Raw genomic sequence first — 17176 nt, forward strand, 5'->3', positions numbered from 1 at the left:
ATGCACTCATTGGAGCAACAAAAAAACTCGCAGATGGGGAGGGACTGGATTGCGACATACCCACAGGCTAGGTTATTACATACTCTGTAGTTCTATAATAACAAAATGGCTCCCAGACTTCCACATTGCCCCTTCCCTCTCCTGACCTCCCAGACTTCCACATATGCCATTGCCTCAATCCTCTCGGTGTCCGCGTGGCCACCTCCCTGCGCCCCTGCCCCTGTTGTTCAAGTTCCTCGGCTGGTAGTAACCATCGTCGTTGTTGTAGTACCCGCCGCCACCACCACCACCCCGGCTATTCTGGTACCCGCCGCTGCCACCACCACCCCGGCTGTTCTGGTACCCGCCACCGCCACCACCACCCCGGCTGTTCTGGTACCCGCTGCTGCCACCACCATCCCGACCATTCTGGTATCCGCCACCACAACCCCAGTCATTCTGGTATCCACCACCACCTCCACACCCATTTTCGTATCCGCTGCCCATGCCACAGCCACCACCACCACCTCCACGCCCATTCTCGTATCCACTGCCCATGCCACGGCCGCCACCACCACCACCTCCACGCCCATTCTCGTATTTGCTGCCCATGCCACGGCCGCCTCCATGCCCGCTGCGGCCATTAGGGTAGGCCCCCCTCCAGCCACGATCACCACCTCGCTGGTTCTGACAAGATTGCCGAGGGTGCTGAAACTGTCGCTTTTTTGGCTCGGCATACATCTGATCTTGTTCTTTCACATCAAATTTCTCCTGCTCTGCCTTAGCCACGCGATATTCCACATGAGGGTTCACGAGGGTTTTACCATCATGAAGTTGGCATGTTAGTATCAGCCAGATATATATTATATACACAAAAAAACACTCCATAGGTCATCCAGTCATTACCACATTTTGCACATCGGCTGCATTAGACTGATGATCATTGTCGATTTCTGTGGCATGTGAGGAATCTTCCTCGTCCTCCTGTCAACAAGTAAACATACCAACAAGATCAATATAAGCTTTAATCATTTCTACTTTCAGAGGTCAACAAACAAAATACTTGACCCCTCAAAATGTCTCCAATTAAAACCGTGTAAATTTTAAATATAAACACTCATCTAATAATTACAAAATGTGTACCATTTTTCAGTCTATCATAGCTCAGCTTCTGGGTGTTAGAACAAACACAAAATGAATAACCAAGCCAACACGACTAAGAAACAGTAGAAGCACTTCACAGTAACCAAAATAATAAATCTAGCAAGATATCTTGTTTTAATCTCATCTGCAGAAAACACTTCGTACATGGTAGTGCTTTAGGTGAACATTCATAGTCATGACTGATCACATATGCTAGTATCAGAAAATTAGTAGTGCTTTTGCTTTCTGGATATAGTGGTTGATTATTTGCATCCAGTGCAATTAAAAAAGGCATCCCTGAAAAGAAAATACTATAGCTGGCAGCTTAGCCTCCTAGCAAAGTGCAACTGCTGTCCTGCTTGAGATATATTTACTTATTATACGACTGACCCTACAGAGGCAAGGAGTCCAATCGAGTAAGTTAAGGGCATTGAGTTTGGAATCAGACTACGGCTAACCAGGAGGAACCATATAGTCCTCTAGGAAATGTGACCCTCTCATCAAGAATAACAATTACATGTACCTATATTTTCTTCTCTATATCAATCTACACCAACTACCAAGACACTAGCATGGGCATGGCTCACAGGGCAACCACCAGCAAATAACGCCAAAAATCTTCAGTGAAGACCGAGGCAAAAGTTTCAGGAGTTCGGGTTATTCTAAAACTTGCATTAACACAATGCTCTCCGGGAAATCAAATCCTTTATGCATAAAAAACCGAAATGCCATCAGCAAAATATGTATGCACCATTACACACTAAGTGTCCAGACGACCGCTGTGAGTTGGATAAGGTCTCTCATCATATGGCACAAAATAAAAACAGTACTTGAATTCCCAGCAACCCAAAACAATGGGAAAACACCACAAAAGTTAAACTATAACCCAAGTTCATGATTGGCTATTTGGAAAATGCAAGACAGCACAATTTATCCAGGAGAACTACATAATTATTAATGCATCATTTCAAATGTGTACCCCACCTCAGTGATTTATCATAGGTATGTACTCCCTCCGTCCGGAAATACTTGTCATCAAAATGGATAAAAAGGGGTGTATCTAGAACTAAAATACATCTAGATACATCCCCTTTTATTCATCTTGATGACAAGTATTTCCGGACGGAGGGAGTATGTAGGTGCATTTTAATAGTACTCTACACCAAAGAACTGTGATATTACCAAAGGTGTAGTAAGGTGATGACAGTGCTGTCTAGCTTTTGTTCCAATAATCATAATACTAAAAGGTGGAGATGGACATTGTACAGTTTCTAAATATAATGTCTGAGGCAACATGCAGTAGGTGATGCTTGGACGATTTACAGTGAATATACCATGATTTTTAGTTTTAAAAGCATAAAGAACTGTACACGTACACACAGGTTTAAATCTAGGGAAATCAATGCAGAAGCGATGCCAGCATAAAATTGTTACTAAAAATATCACAATGTTGTTATAAAGAATGGAGAACTGTGAACGTGAACTCTTAGGTTAGAAATCCCATTTTGCAATTTAGGAAAATGACACTACCTTTAGTGTTAGCACACACAAAAGAGCAACACTATAACTTCTATACATATTTAAATTGCAAGTGATATTATGATGAGCCCTAGAGGCTGGAGCTTTACCCATGTCATATTAATGCTGAGTAAATAATTACATACTATCTCAACAATCAAGCTTGCGCAACGAACTGCAAAACTGGCAAGAACAATAGGGCTATAGATTCTGCAACTAGCAGCATTGCAATGCGCCTAGGAGATTGCGTCTAAAAATAATAAGAATTCCTCAAATGGAAGTCAAAGAAGATCCCTCGAGACTTAACAAAGATTACGAATGATCTATAGTTATGAAAGAGAATCTGCAACTCAGAAAAGTAATCTAGCAATAATATCGAAGTACACAGCTAGGATGCCAAAGAACATATATTACCAGACCCAAAGAATATACAACTATTAAGTTGTGTTATCAAAGTAATGTTGGTCACAAGTCCTAGACTTGTAATCATAAAGTAGATAAGCAACAAGAAGTAAGAATGACAGATAGGAGTAAAATGGTCCTCAGGTCCCAGGAGCATGTGCTCCTTAAGTGGACGGTAAATAAATAATTCTGAGTGTCTAAAATTCAGGTAAAATTGCACATGCAAATGTTTGAACCATTCAGATTCCAGTAGGTTTTCTTGGAAAAACGAACACTTTTTTGCGCCTGGGCAAAAGAAACAAATCTGGGCTCTAAAATGTAATCTTTAGAGGCACAAAACTTGTACAAAAAAAGAGACCCGGTGCTAGAAGCTCCTACGCCAGGTGGGGCCTGGGCAAGGATTATACGAGGCAAGCCTTACCCCTGCACACTGCAATGCAGAGAGGCCGCCTCCAAACTTGTTTTACACAATGGGTACAAATATTGTCAGAGCGCTAAACTTGGTTTCTCCACTCATGCTGCAGAAATGCCAGCTTTTTCCGTTAAATTTACAAACGTAATAAAATACAAGAGAATTTACATGTGTATCCTTTTCAGAATGTTTTGATATCAGGGATTGGGATTGCTATTCTTTTCAACCAGCATTTTAAGTAATGGCCAACAAAGTAAAAAAGGAACAAATGTACAATAAACAATCATGTTATTGCATGACTGGAATATGATGAATTCTAGCACGTGATATTTATAATCTTTAATACAACAAAAACTCAATTACTATGTTTGCAAATTGCGAAGACCCATCAAAATAGAGACCATCCTGTACCTAGATAGTGGTAGCACTACACATAATATTATACAAAGATCATAGTGTAGGATCGAAAGTATGTCTAGAGGGGGGTGATTAGACTACTTGACCAAATAAAAACTTAACCTTTTCCCAATTTTAGTTCTTGGCAGATTTTAGCTATCTTAGGACAAGTCAAGCAATCATCACACAATTCAAGCAAGCATGCAAAGAGTATATTGGCAGCGGAAAGTAAAGCATGCAACTTGCAAGAATGTAAAGGGAAGGGTTTGGATCTGGTGGAAAGAAGATTTGAGTGGAAAGCAACTTGGGGAAGGCTAGAGATCAAGATTCATATGGTTGGAATGGAATATCTTGGTCTCAACACATGAGTAGGTGGTTCTTTCTCAGAACATATGAGTTGGAATGGTGTATGTGTTCTGATGGCTCTCTCCATGAATGAAGAGGAGGTGGAGGGGTATTTATAGCCTCCACACAAAATCCAACCGTTACACTCAATCTACCAATCTCGGTGGGACCGAATCATCAAACTCGGTCGGACCGAAAAGGTAAACCTAGTGACCGTTAGAGATTTCGGTGGGACTGACATGCAACTCGGTAGGACCGATTCGGTTAGGGTTTGGGCATAACGTAATCTCGGTGAGACCGATTGCACAAACTCGGTGAGACCGAGTTTGGCAATAAGCTAAACAGAGAGTTGGTCAGGTAAACTCGGTGGGACCGATTTGCTCTTTCGGTGAGACCGAAATGTTACAAAAAGGAAACAGAGAGTTTACATTGCAATCTCGGTGGGACCGATTTGCTCTTTCGGTGAGACCGAAAAGTTATGAAAGGGAAACAGAGAGTTTGCAATCCCATCTCGGTGAGACCGAGATCCTTATCGGTAGGACCGAATTGCTAGGGTTTGGCAGTGGCAAATGACAAGTGAAACTCGGTGGCGCCGGATTGAAAGAATCAGTATGACCGAGTTTGGTTTAGGGTTTAGGTCATTTGTGGCTATGGAAAAGTGGTTGAGGATTTTGGAGCATATCACCAAGCACATAAAGCAAGAGGCTCATTAAGCAACACCTCATCCCTCCTTGATAGTATTGGCTTTTCCTAAAGACTCAATGTGATCTTGGATCACTAAAATGTAAAATGAGGAGTCTTGAACTTTTGAGCTTGAGCCAATCCTTTGTCCTTAGCATTTTGAGGGTTCCACTTTCACATCCATGCCATGCCAATCATTGAGCTTCCCTGAAATAATCATCTTGGAATAGCATTAGCTCAATGAGCTATATGTTGTTATCAATTACCAAAACCACCTAGGGATAGTTGCACTTTCACATAGTTTTTAAGTTATTATTTTCAGCATTTTTTCCAGAACACCAATGCACAGGCACTGTCTGTTATATCTAAGCAACGGCGCACAACATCCATATGAAACAGCATAATATACACCCCAAATGGATCGACCTTACAGTTTTCCAATTAAAGCTATAATCCACATTGATCATTACTACTGAATCAGCACAAAAAGCACCAGCAGCAGCAACAATGATGATAATAATAATACTAGGAGCACTGTGCACTATAGCAGATCAATCGTTGACAAAGATCAGAACAAAGTTTCAGGGCAATGATCACTTCACCATGCTAAGCATATACTATTAAATTACTAAAGAGTGCAATTTGCTATTTCACCTTGTGATTTTCAGCAGCTAGGGTCTCCTTGAGTGATGGTGCCTCTGGTGAGTCGGTCATGCTCATCTGTGCCTGCAGACCTTCAGCTCCATGGTTCCCAGCAACTGCAGGTGCTGTGTAGTAGTCTGATGCCATGATCCTGTCTAACTTGGACCTCACCGCAGCATCTACAGCAAAAGGCCACAAATTTCAATCAGCAATCACCTCAAATCAAACCAAATTACAAACCTATATCAACCCTCACATGTAACAGAGGAGCCAGGGTGGATCGGCGCATCAGCACGGGTTAGCCATAGGCAGGCATGATGGGCACAGTCCTGGAGTGCGTCATGGTGGGAGACACCATCTGCGGAAGAAGGGCGAGCCGCGGCAAGGGCCGCCACAACAGACACTGCGTCAAGGTCGTTCTCCACGAGCAGGTCCACGGTATCATCCCATACGTAGCCGTGGGTGATGCAGCTGCTCCGTTCGTTCTTGCACGCAACCATGGTGGCGATGAACTCGTTCGGTGACTTGACATAAAAAAGGGAGCCGAAGTAGATGAGCGCGAGGAGGTCCTGGATGGACAAATCGGAGCCAAAGGATGAGGAACCGGCAGCAGGTGCAGGGACGGTGGAGAGCTCCTTGGTGAGAGCAGTGGAGAGTGGTACGCGGAGGCGCTCAAGCTCGTCAATGAGCGCGGCGATGACGGGCTTGGAGTGCATGAGCTCCTTCTGCTCCTGGTTAAGCATCTTGCCGGCAGCGACGGACTCCTCCATCTGCGCGATGCGATTCTGCTTCTTCCGCAGCACACGGAGACGCTTCGACACCACCGAGAGCACCGGCCCTTCCTTGATTTCAAATATTGTCCCTTTGGTTTCAAATTCTTTAACCAACTCTGCAAAAAAATGCAAAGCATAATGTAAGGCAACAGTAATGTTTTCATCAACAAAAAAGCAACTAATTACATGTGTTATCAGACTACCATATTAACTAGTGCTTTTCCGGTTATTACAATTTTTTGTTAACTCGTTTATTAGGGACGAGTACCTGAAGTCGTGCCAAAAGAGCTAAAAAGAACACACGGTTCATATGTTGGTTCGAACCACGCAGTCTTTTGAGGAGCACACTGCGCACCAGACTCGAGCTTCAAACTTTTGGTGTCCACAGTAAGTACATATGCTGTCGGATGGCACATGCTCTCCTTCGCCATAATGTAAATAACATTGTCATCAAGCAAGCTTAATGTAGGACCAGCACTAGTCAATTTCTTCCAAGTCAAATTGTTTTCCTCATCAAACATCCCAGGCAACAAATTCGGCAAACTTGAGTCGGTGAAAGATATCTCAGACGTATCAATCGTCAAGCCATCACACCAAACATCTGAATAAATTGATCTAGTCCATGTTTTAGCCATCCAGCCATAATCCTTTGCTCGCTTCATGTTGAAGAAAGCATCTTGCACATGAAAATCTAACTCAACACATTTGATCAAATCATTGAATATCGTCACATGACGGTGTGGTCTTGGAGTGAGATTCTCAAACATCAAATGGAACTCAGACGTATCACACGGTTCCGGAACTGGCAACGGAACAAAACGGATGGTAGGCTTTTTATCCAAAACATTGCATAAGAGAATTCCCCACCAAAGATCAATCCAACCTATGATACCCTTTTCTGCATATGCCATGCTCATGGTATTAAGAAGCAATAGCTTATCCCTGGCATTCCTTGTCTCATTATCCTCAGCGATACAAGCGACCTGAGAGTGCCAATCATTCGTGTCAGATCGATATATGTGGAGTGTGTAATGTTTGCGAGACTCAAGACTGAAATATTCAACATGTGGGAAAATGACAGCAAAGTCTTCACTGTTATCACTAACAGGCAAGATGGCAGCCATGTTTGGCGAAAAAGAAGACGGTTATGGCCTTGCAAGAAGAAGAAGAAGAAGAGAGGCGAAATCGGGCCCTGCTTTGTAAACAAAATAGTCAATGAACCGCAAGTAACGGTTGACACTGTCCGAGAAGGTGATAGCCAGCAGTACAAAGCCTCCAGTTACACCAAGTATACGAGGCGGTGCTGCCAAGCGATCCCCGGTCTGATCAACGCAGCTGACCAGGCACAGTGAGATGGCTGGAGGGTCAACTGCTTCAAAAGAAACCTCCAAGTGAACCCCTTTGCTATTCTTGGATTTTGCGGTAGTGGAATTTTTCAACTCGCCCACTAAACATTTTTTATCCAAGAGGATTTGGGGGTGGTGGCCACACGGAGAAGGATGGTCTTGCATTGCCATGACGGAAGTGAAAGGGTGCCGATGAAGATATGGATCGTGGAAGGCGGCGAATGGCCTAGCCCTGGGAATTGACGGGAAAGAAGCTCGGGGGTCGATGTCAGGGAATCAGGGTAGATGAGCTCGGACTATGGCTGCTTGGGAGTCAGGGCAGACGGCCGGAGACGGAGCATCGTGGAAAAGGCCAAAGGTGGGAAGTGCCGGGATGGCGGTGGTGGCGGCGGCGGCAGGCAGTCGAGGTGCGCGGCGGCAGGCGGTCGAGGCGCTCGGCGGCAGGCGGTCGCGGTGCGCGGTGACGGCAGGCAGTCGCGGTGCGCGGCAGCGGCGACGGTGGAGCCGAACCCTAGCGAGGCGGCGGCACGAGGGAGACAGATTGAGCGAGGGGAAGAACCAAAGGAGCGAGACAGATCTTTTTGACAGATCGGTCGCAACAGATCCCTTTAGTTGTATTCCGACCTTGGCCTATCAGTTGATAGTCAAGAGTAGGTGTGCATTCGTGTTTATCGGTGCCTTTTATTCTTGTGGTCCGTCAAGCCATTCTATTTCATAATGACTAGGAGAAGCAAACTCCAGTACCTCATCCATATCTAGGATTGGGTCAAAGTAGTTGTATTTCGCATATCAAAATGCCAATCCAGCTTTTGATTCTATTCTATCCTGAAGTATTACCGTATTATGTCAAGAATGTCATGGGAATTGCACACCATCTTATGAATTCTTGACACAGTGATACTTCTCGCCATCATTATTCATTCCTCGGTGTCGTGTTGTCGCAACCGGAATGCCGACAAGTGAATCATGACGTGTGAAATCAATACTCCTAGAAACTCCGTTGCTTGATAGTTAATGGACAATAATTTCATTCTTAGCATGTTGGCTATTGAATCATCATTCTAAGATTGATCGTGCAACCTAGTCCATTTTCCCTGGTGCACTCCTCGATCAATGAGATAGGATTGTGTCAATCCATCACTCTCTTGATCACATCGTCTTGCCCTGAAAAGCAAGATTGTTCTCGAGCTTAGTAACATATCGGTGGTTCGTGATTTTCCGAATATCTTCTCGGAAGTGTTACCAGGTTGTCACCTGACCGCTATGTTGAGTTCGTGATCAAGTTGGTCTCTTGTAGCCACGCTTTTCTCCAAGAATCTGTGTGGGATACCCCTGAGCTAGTTGGTTAAGCCAAACAACAACTTGGAGAGTTGGAAGATAAAAGCTTGTCTGACTTAGCTCATCACTAAGGGATATCCTTGTGTGTGTGTGTGTGTGTGTTGAAGAAAGATGATATCTTCATCGACTATTCCCCGTGATCAGTTGTTGAACCTATTGTCTTGTCCAAACCTTGATTTGGGTGTGGACTATCATCAAATCAAGTTAGAACCAACGATATTCGTAATGTTGTCTTACTCATAGTTGATTCCTCGAGCATGCACCATTACATCTTTTGGTCTGACCAATACTATCACATTGTTCACATAATGGTGGAAGTCCAGTGATATGGAAATTCTGATGAGTTGCTGTTGAGCCCATCAGCAGCATTTATTCTCCCCCATGATTCATGTTGAACATCAACCTACTGTTGAAAACTTTGTAAGCAATTCGTGTTTCGTTCATGAGGTATATGTTTGGATGAAAGAAGTGAATTCCTCTAGTTCATGTGCATTTGAAGCAAGTTGCCGCCGTGAATTCGAGTAAGTTTGTTTCTACTTCCTCTGGAATCATCCCAAGTCAGTCATGCATGTGCTAAGTATTCTATGGTATGATAGACCGATCATCTTCATTCCATATGTATTCCCTAGCACACCAAGCCACTAATTGATTTGTTCGAGAAAAAGGAGTTGCTGTGCGAATACTAGTTCATGCACAAGATTCAATATCCTCGATGGTGGTTCCCAACCAGAACTCGATAGTGTTTTATTATAAGACTACAATGTGGCCATTATTGTCGTGGACAACATGCTCACATGTATGTAGCAGAACTAGCTCATGTTTTGGAGCTTGCCATCGTAGTTCATTTCCCGAGAATCTCGCAACGTCATCTTGTCGATTTGTGTTGCAAACTTTCTTCTCCAGACATGTTGTCTGAATTATTCCGTTACCAACCAGATCTGAATCTCAGGCAGATATGATGGTTTGGTCATTCCCAGTATTTGCATTTTGTTCCCAGCTTGCACCGTCTTTGTGCCTTTTCACTATGGGCTGCCTTCTTAGTAATTTTTGTTCAGGATCATCCTCAAAAGTGGTCCTACCATGGGTCCCATCCATTTCCGATGATAAGCAAAATCATCCATTGCGTTGTCTTCAACAAGGTAGTCCACATCATCCATCCTAGTCCGAGTATGCCATTTCTTCAAGCTCATTCAAATGATCAATTGTAGATTGCCTTAGGATGATATAAAGAGTTTCAATGATCTCTGAATCAAAAGTAATTCTTTTTGCCACATAAGGGAATAGTTCTTTGAGTCACCTTCCCTGAGGTGCCCCGTTATGGATTCATGGCAATTTTCTCGCCACTTTGAAACCCTCGTCAAATTGTTTCTTCTGTCGCTCCTGATGCAAGTTTTGTCTCTCAGCTCCAGAGATGTTTCTATGTCTCATTCCGTGAGTTGATCTTGTGATCATCAAGATGATCCTAAGTTGCTCGAACCTCAAGAAGATCGATTCCTCCAAGATCCTCCCTTTCTTCTCGTTGTCATGTTGGATGTAGTTCTCAAAGCAAGATGTCGAGATCAAGGCGATGCAATGGATCCACATCCTCGAGAAAGACATCTGGATCGTGAAGATTGTATTAGCTTGTGTCCCTTTGTCTTCTTACCTCACGACTTGAATCTCGGGACGAGATTCTTGTTTAGTGGGGGTGAGTTGTCACATCCCTAGTTCTATTAATGCCTAGTGCTAGCATCTGGAGTTGCATCATGTTTAAATTTCAGTTAAACCTGAAATGGGGATTGCCTAAACCCTAGCATTAAAGGAATTCACTAGGTTCAACCAAAATATTCCCCGTAAATACAAATGGCTTTCAAAAATGTTCATCATTCTTGGAAAATGCTGGAAACAGTAACCAGAGGTGATGCACATTTTTCCATGACATATTTGGGCTCTGGATTAAATCATACTCTATTTGCATTTGGGCATTTAAATGCTATTAAATATTTTAAATGCTCAAATAATCATAAACTATAATGTTTACTGTAGGATATATTCCCAACAGTGATCATGAGTAGTTTCATGATTTTTGGAAGTGTCTAAGTATTTTTAATAAAGCCCTAAAGATTACAGGAAAATAGAAAACTGAAACAACAAAGAGAGAGAGAGAGAAAGGAACTTAGCTAGGCTTACCCCACCCGTGCAGCCACCTGGCGGCCCAAGTGGTCGGCCCAGCCCACCTGGCCACCTCCCCTGCCAGTTGTCTTCCTCCTCTCGCCAGAAGGCAGAGGGGAAGCAACGCACAGCGCTCGCGTGTGCGGGCACGCAGCTGCCTGCCTGGCCCTCCCTGGCCAGCGCGACGCTGGGATCGTCTCCTCGTGGCCTCCGGAACCCACCGACCCCTCGCTCACTCTTTCCCCTTCGCCCGCTCGCTCTCTTCATGCCATGGCCGACGCACACCCGAGCTTGTCGCCACCGTAGTCGCGCCCACAGCCGCCCTCGAGCCTCTCCGACCTATCCTCGAGCTCCGCCACTTCTGCCTCGTCCTCTCCACCAAGCTACGCGATGCCGGACGCCCCCGAACGCCCTCACCGCCATCTTCTTCCACCTCGGTCGCCGAAGATCCCTCTCGGTGTCCCGCTCAGCCTCGACTCTCCCCGGCCTCGCCGACGCCTCTGCTGGATTCGCCGTGAGCTCCTTTTCCTTTCCCCTCTCTCCCCGTGCTCGTCCGCGCCCTCTAAACCACCGCAGCCGCCGTTTCGACCGAAGCCGAAGCTCGTCGCCGCCGGCCATGATGTCACCGTCGTTTTAGCCATCATAGCCCGCGCCTGAGCGCGTCAACGCGCTCGATGCCTTCCCAGGAGCACGCCGCTCCCACCAGCTCCTCCTCCTGTGCACCACAACGCCAAACCCGCAGGTGCCCGAACGCCGGCTGCCTCCACGAGCTCGACTCCGGCGAGCTCGTTCCACCCCGCGCCTCCCGCGTGCCTCCCCTGGATGCGCGCGAGCAAGGGCAACCCTCTGGTGCCCTTGGCTTGGCCCAAAACCGCCCGTAGCGCCACTCCGACGATCTTCCGCCATGGTTTTGGTCGCCGCCGGCAGAATTCCGGCGAAGCCGACGTGGCGCTGTCATTAGCCACTGATGACGCCCTAACTAACCCACCTAGCTCACTAACACCTGGGCCCCACGCCCTAAATAATCTAGGTTTTATTTCTGTTTAGATTAGTTTATAATCACGCGGGACCCACCAGTTAGAGTTGACCGTGCTGACGTGGCTGTTGACCTGACCCCACATGTCTGTGACCCAGACAGCTCTGTGTCACTGACCAGTGGACCCCACTGGTCAGGTTTGACCTGGACCGGGCGTGTTGACCTGCTGATGTCACACTGATGTCATGCCGACGCAATAAGCTATTTTCTGGATTTAATTTAATTCAGCAAATTCCAGAAAATACCCAAAACTTCTAAAAATCATATAAAATCAACTGTAGCTCAGAATGAAATATTTTATATATGAAAAATGATCAGAAAAATGCAATCTATCCATCTGCACCATTTTCATGCATGTTTGAACAACTTAAAGCTGCTGTATAAGACAATTTGAATAAATGGCATTTGAAATGCCTCACATGGAGTTTGAATTTGAACCCATGGTTCAAACCAACTTCATTTAATATGGTTACTAGTTGCATTAGCTCAATCAACAGCATATTGTCATAACATTATCATGCATCATAATTGTTGCATTGCATTGATTGTGTTCCTCTTTGTTCGCCGGTATTTGTCCCCTCTCGATAGATGTGATTCCGACGATGAGTTCGATGACACCGATGAAGAACTATACTATCTTCAGAAGTGCCAGGCAAGCAAAAACCCCTTGTTCATTCCGATACAAACCCACTCTATCGCTCCTGCTCTCTTTTACTGCATTAGGACAACATCGATTCAACTGTTACATGCTGCGGTAGTTGAACCCCTTATCCTCTGCATGACCTGTCATTGCCACAGTAAATAGATGAACCCACTAGCATGAGTAGGAGTTGTTTGAGCCTTGATGTGCCTACTCATTCATGCTTGTTTGTCGTGCCTGCTACTGCTTAGAGTTGAGTCGGGTCTGATTCATCGGGAATGAATTGGAATGGTGGTGAACATGTCCTACTGTGTGTGAGCTAGGTGTGTAAACACGATTTGGTAAAGGTAGCGGTGAGAGGCCATGTAGGAGTACATGGTGGGTTGTCTCATTGAAGCCATCCTCAGGAACTGAGTTCTGTGTTTGTGATCCATGAAATAGTTACTACCACACATTGGGATCCTTAATTGACTCTCTCGGCTTCTTAATCACCCTTGTCCTCTGTCTAGGAGTTGCAAGTAGTTTCTGGTGTTTGTAGTATGCTGGGGGCCGCACGCAGCGCTGACCATAGGGGTGGGCTGTGTTGCGGTAGGCACGTGGCATGGTGTACCGGGCGCCCGTTTGGTGTCTCGGGAACCCTGCTCACATCGTTTGGGGCCGTATATGGAAACCTCAGCCGGACTCCCTGTGGATGGAACCTGAATAGGCGATAAACCTGGACTAGAGACTTGAGTGTTTAGGTAGGCCATGGCCGACACCCTCACTGGGCTTCCGCTTGAAGGTTGCCGAGTACATGTCGTGTAAACGGCGATAAGTGGTGAGAGCGTGTGTGAAGAAGTACACCCCTGCAGGGTTAACATCATCTATTCGAATAGCTGTGTCTGCGGTAATGGACTTCTGGGTTGCGTATAACAGTTCATAGACAAGTGGAAGTGGATACTCTAAAATGCGCAAGATAAGCGTGAGTGCTATGGATGGCGTTCTTGTAGGGAGACGGGAGCGGATCCATAGTGGTGTATTGATATGGTGAATATGTGGACTCGTGTGCGCCACCTCAAAAGAGTTACTTGCAGTCGTAGTTCAGGTTAGCCACTGAGTCAAAGCTGGCTTGCTGCAGTTAAACTCCACTACCCCCTTTGTTGATACCGATGCATATGTAGTTAGTTCTGATGTAAGTCTTGCTGGGTACATTTGTACTCACGTTTGCCTATTTTATGTTTTTGCAGAGAGACTTCATTCTTGCTAGTAGTACCGCTTGGACTTCAACGTTTAGCTTGTTACCTCAGCTACGATCTTGTGCCTCGGCAGGATCTGGTAGATAGTCAGGCTTCTCAGCCTTTTTCATTTGTAGATGTCTGTACCCAGACATGTTAAGCTTCCGCATGTGCTTTGACTTGTATGCTCTGAACGATGGGTCATGAGACCCATGTTTGTAACATCTGGCTCTTCGGAGCCTAACGAATAAATACTTGAGTCGTAGAGTTATGTTGTGATGCCATGTTGTATGTACTCATATCGGGCATATTGTGTGTATGATTGAAATGCTTGGTATGAGTGGGATCCGACAATCTAGTTGTTTATCCTTGGCAGCCTCTCATATGGGGAAATGTAGTCTAGTGCTTCCTGAGCGATAGTAGTCCACTACAGTCCGGTTCACCGGAGTCCTGCTAGCCCAGCACTACTGCTCTGAACACTTGACTGGCCGGCATGTGTTTCACTTCGTTCCTGTGTCTGTCCCTTCGGGGAAATGTCACATGGTGACATCCGGAGTCCTGCCTAGCCTGCTATAGCCCGGGTTACCAGAGTCCTGTTAGCCCAGTGCTACAGCCCGGATTCGCACGCTGCTGACCGACATGCTCGAGGTTGATTCATGTATGCCTGTCCCCATGGGTTAGTGCCGCTTTGGGTTCACGACTAGCCATGTCGGCCCGGGTTCTCTGTCATATGGATGCTAGCGACACTATCATATACGTGAGCCAAAAGGTGCAAACGGTCCCGGGCCATGGTAAGGCGACACCCGTGGGAATACCGTGCGTGAGGCCGCAAAGTGATATGAGGTGTTACCGGCTAGATCGATGTGACTTGGAATCGGGGTCCTGACATCGGGTTACCTCGTAACCATCACATGCATAAGCTTACCATCACGGACATCATACGATCATCTCAGAATCCAATCAAGCTTGGTATTACAATACTGTAGTAATCAATACATGATCACAAGGAGCTTGACCTTTACCCGTGATTCTCGCATAACACCACAAATATCCCACAACTCGGTATCCTCGATACCACGGTGATCCTCTCACGATCACAAACAAACTATTTCTCATCCTCGAACCAAGGTTATTATTAAGCACATTATTATTACAGTTGACCCGTAATGTGACCAACTACAAACTGGCCCCTTATCCATGGACGCGGCTATCGATAGATTTAATACACACTCTGCAGAGGTTAGTACATTGTACCCACACCACGGAACCCATGGCCTCGCACTCCCATTCGAGTGGACCAACGGCGTTCTAACAAAACTGTCCTACTGCCATGACACTGTCTAGGCCACTCCGACCAACTCCCCTTTGGGCTAAGTCATGGGTGGCCCCGTGCCTACCAAAGGCATCAACGGCCACTGTCGTGGCAAAACAATAAACGGTCCCAAACGGGGACACGTGCACATAACCAAACTCGAGCTCACAAGGCTTATGCCGTCCTACCCGGCCAAGGTAGCGGCCGCGCATAACCTTCCCTCGTTGGAGGCAGAGGCATGACAATAGACCCAGTTAGGACCTTCCCATAAAAGGCAAATGTGGCTGCACTGGTCAGCTCGATATGGTGGCACCATGACTCAGCCAACAGTTGTTCAAGTTAATTTAAGTCCGGTTAAACTTGAATGCAAATGATGCTGAGCCATATTAAAAATAACATGATGCACCATAATGCATGAGCATGATATGAACATAAGCATGGAGGTGCAACATAATCATCGAGCATATCCACAACATTAAATCATATATCCGAATGAGCAGGGCATACGGACGAGCATGAATATCACAAGCATAACACTACTCATAGCATAACATGATCACTAGCATCAACGATAAATACCAAGCAAGAACATAGCAATAATACTACCAAGTAAGCATGTAAACAAATAGTGCAACGGAAACATGCATAGCAACGGTTCTCGGTAACCGACATTAGTCATGCACCGCAGGACATGACCAACCCAATATGTACTACTATCAAGCATGACAATATGAAAGTAATACTAGCAAGTAATTCATGATAGCAAAGTGCAAGAAAGCATAGCATGGCAGTGAACACAAATCCATAAGCATCACGGAAACAGCGATAACCGTATCAAAACAAGAAGACATTTATTAAATATTCAAGTTGAAAACCATGGCTACTGCAGGGCCATCATGCAAGTGGGTGTTTTGGCTTGCCTGGGGGTTACGGAGACTCCAGGAAGAAGTGCGGTGAAGCCGCGGAACGAAACGCCGAACGGTTCTCTCTCGGAGGGGGATGATTAGAGGCAAGGGCAAAATGGTCATTTTCACTGTGGGACCACCTAGTGATAATGTTACCAGCAGAAATATCTTGACGAGATGAAGGAGTGAGCGTTGGTTTCACCTCAATCAGAGTTACGGTCGCGAGACAAGATGAAGGAGTGAGGTCGGGCAGGCTCTGGAGCGTCACAAGCAACCTTAAACAGGTCTCTAATGGTGGACAGTGGCTGGGCATGGCACGGGGACGGCTCTAGTGACACATTTATGGCGAAACAGGAGGGGGCCCGAGCACGGGGTGACGAAGTCAAGCACGGGGAAGCTCCTGGATAAGGTTTGAGGTCGAGAAGAGGAGGGAGACGACGGGAACAGCGCTGAGGTCTTGCGAGAGCGCGAGTTTTGGCTGGCACGACCCGTGGTCACTGCGTGAGCTGGTTCAAGCGGCGTGTTCTAGACAGGCCAACCATATCTAGTGGGTAGACCTCAGTGCCCTTAGTATATATGAAGAAAAAAATTGGTCCAGGGGCAAAGAAGAGATTTGCACCTAGCTCCAAAAGATTGCAACAGTAAGGTGTTTGTGCTGAGGTGAGGAGGATACAAGGGGGGATATACTTGGGGCTTTGTCACGGTGTGATCACACACTAAGATGATCACCTCTGTAAATTTTCAGCTCATTAGGATGAATATTAATGGTACTTGCTGTAGAAACCACCATAATGGCCAGAATTAGAGATGATGAAGTTGCACTCACATGAAGAGGAAAGTTGTCTAAAATTGGGCATGGCCTAATTATTTGAAGATATGAAGATGCTCAAAAAGTTTCAGGCCATTTGGATGAACCAAACTAGCAGTTGCTTCACAATGCTTT

The 17176-nt window shown here is 45.7% G+C and overlaps 1 protein-coding gene and 1 non-coding gene across 2 annotated transcripts; both read right to left on the minus strand.

Moving 5' to 3' along the window:
• Window positions 1-174: 174 nt before the first annotated feature.
• On the minus strand, window positions 175-6959 carry LOC125554542 (uncharacterized). The gene is made up of 5 exons (XM_087519490.1): window positions 6560-6959; window positions 5775-6407; window positions 5531-5697; window positions 887-960; window positions 175-808 (listed from the first exon to the last, which is right to left on the minus strand). Exons 1-5 carry the CDS (start codon window positions 6951-6953, stop codon window positions 175-177), a joined length of 1902 nt encoding a protein of 633 aa, XP_087375616.1. The 5' UTR covers window positions 6954-6959.
• Window positions 1849-1935, minus strand: LOC125555142 (small nucleolar RNA Z161/Z228). The gene has a single exon (XR_007304570.1). It is a non-coding gene; the product is annotated as a small nucleolar RNA Z161/Z228 (small nucleolar RNA).
• Window positions 6960-17176: the final 10217 nt, after the last annotated feature.

This window comes from Triticum urartu, chromosome 4A (genome assembly GCF_056163025.1).
Source record: "Triticum urartu cultivar PI428250 chromosome 4A, HENAU_Tu73, whole genome shotgun sequence".
NCBI lineage: Eukaryota > Viridiplantae > Streptophyta > Magnoliopsida > Poales > Poaceae > Triticum > Triticum urartu.

What these genes read in the sequence shown, in the direction of transcription:
- LOC125554542 (XM_087519490.1), bottom strand. Translation starts at nt 6,953, where the DNA reads ATGAAGCGAGCAAAGGATTATGGCTGGATGGCTAAAACATGGACTAGA. An exon ending in CTCTTTTGGCACGACTTCAG is followed by an intron (nt 6,408 to 6,559) that starts GTACTCGTCCCT and finishes ATTTTTTTGCAG; the next exon opens with AGTTGGTTAAAGAATTTGAA. An exon ending in CCCTGGCTCCTCTGTTACAT is followed by an intron (nt 5,698 to 5,774) that starts GTGAGGGTTGAT and finishes CTTTTGCTGTAG; the next exon opens with ATGCTGCGGTGAGGTCCAAG.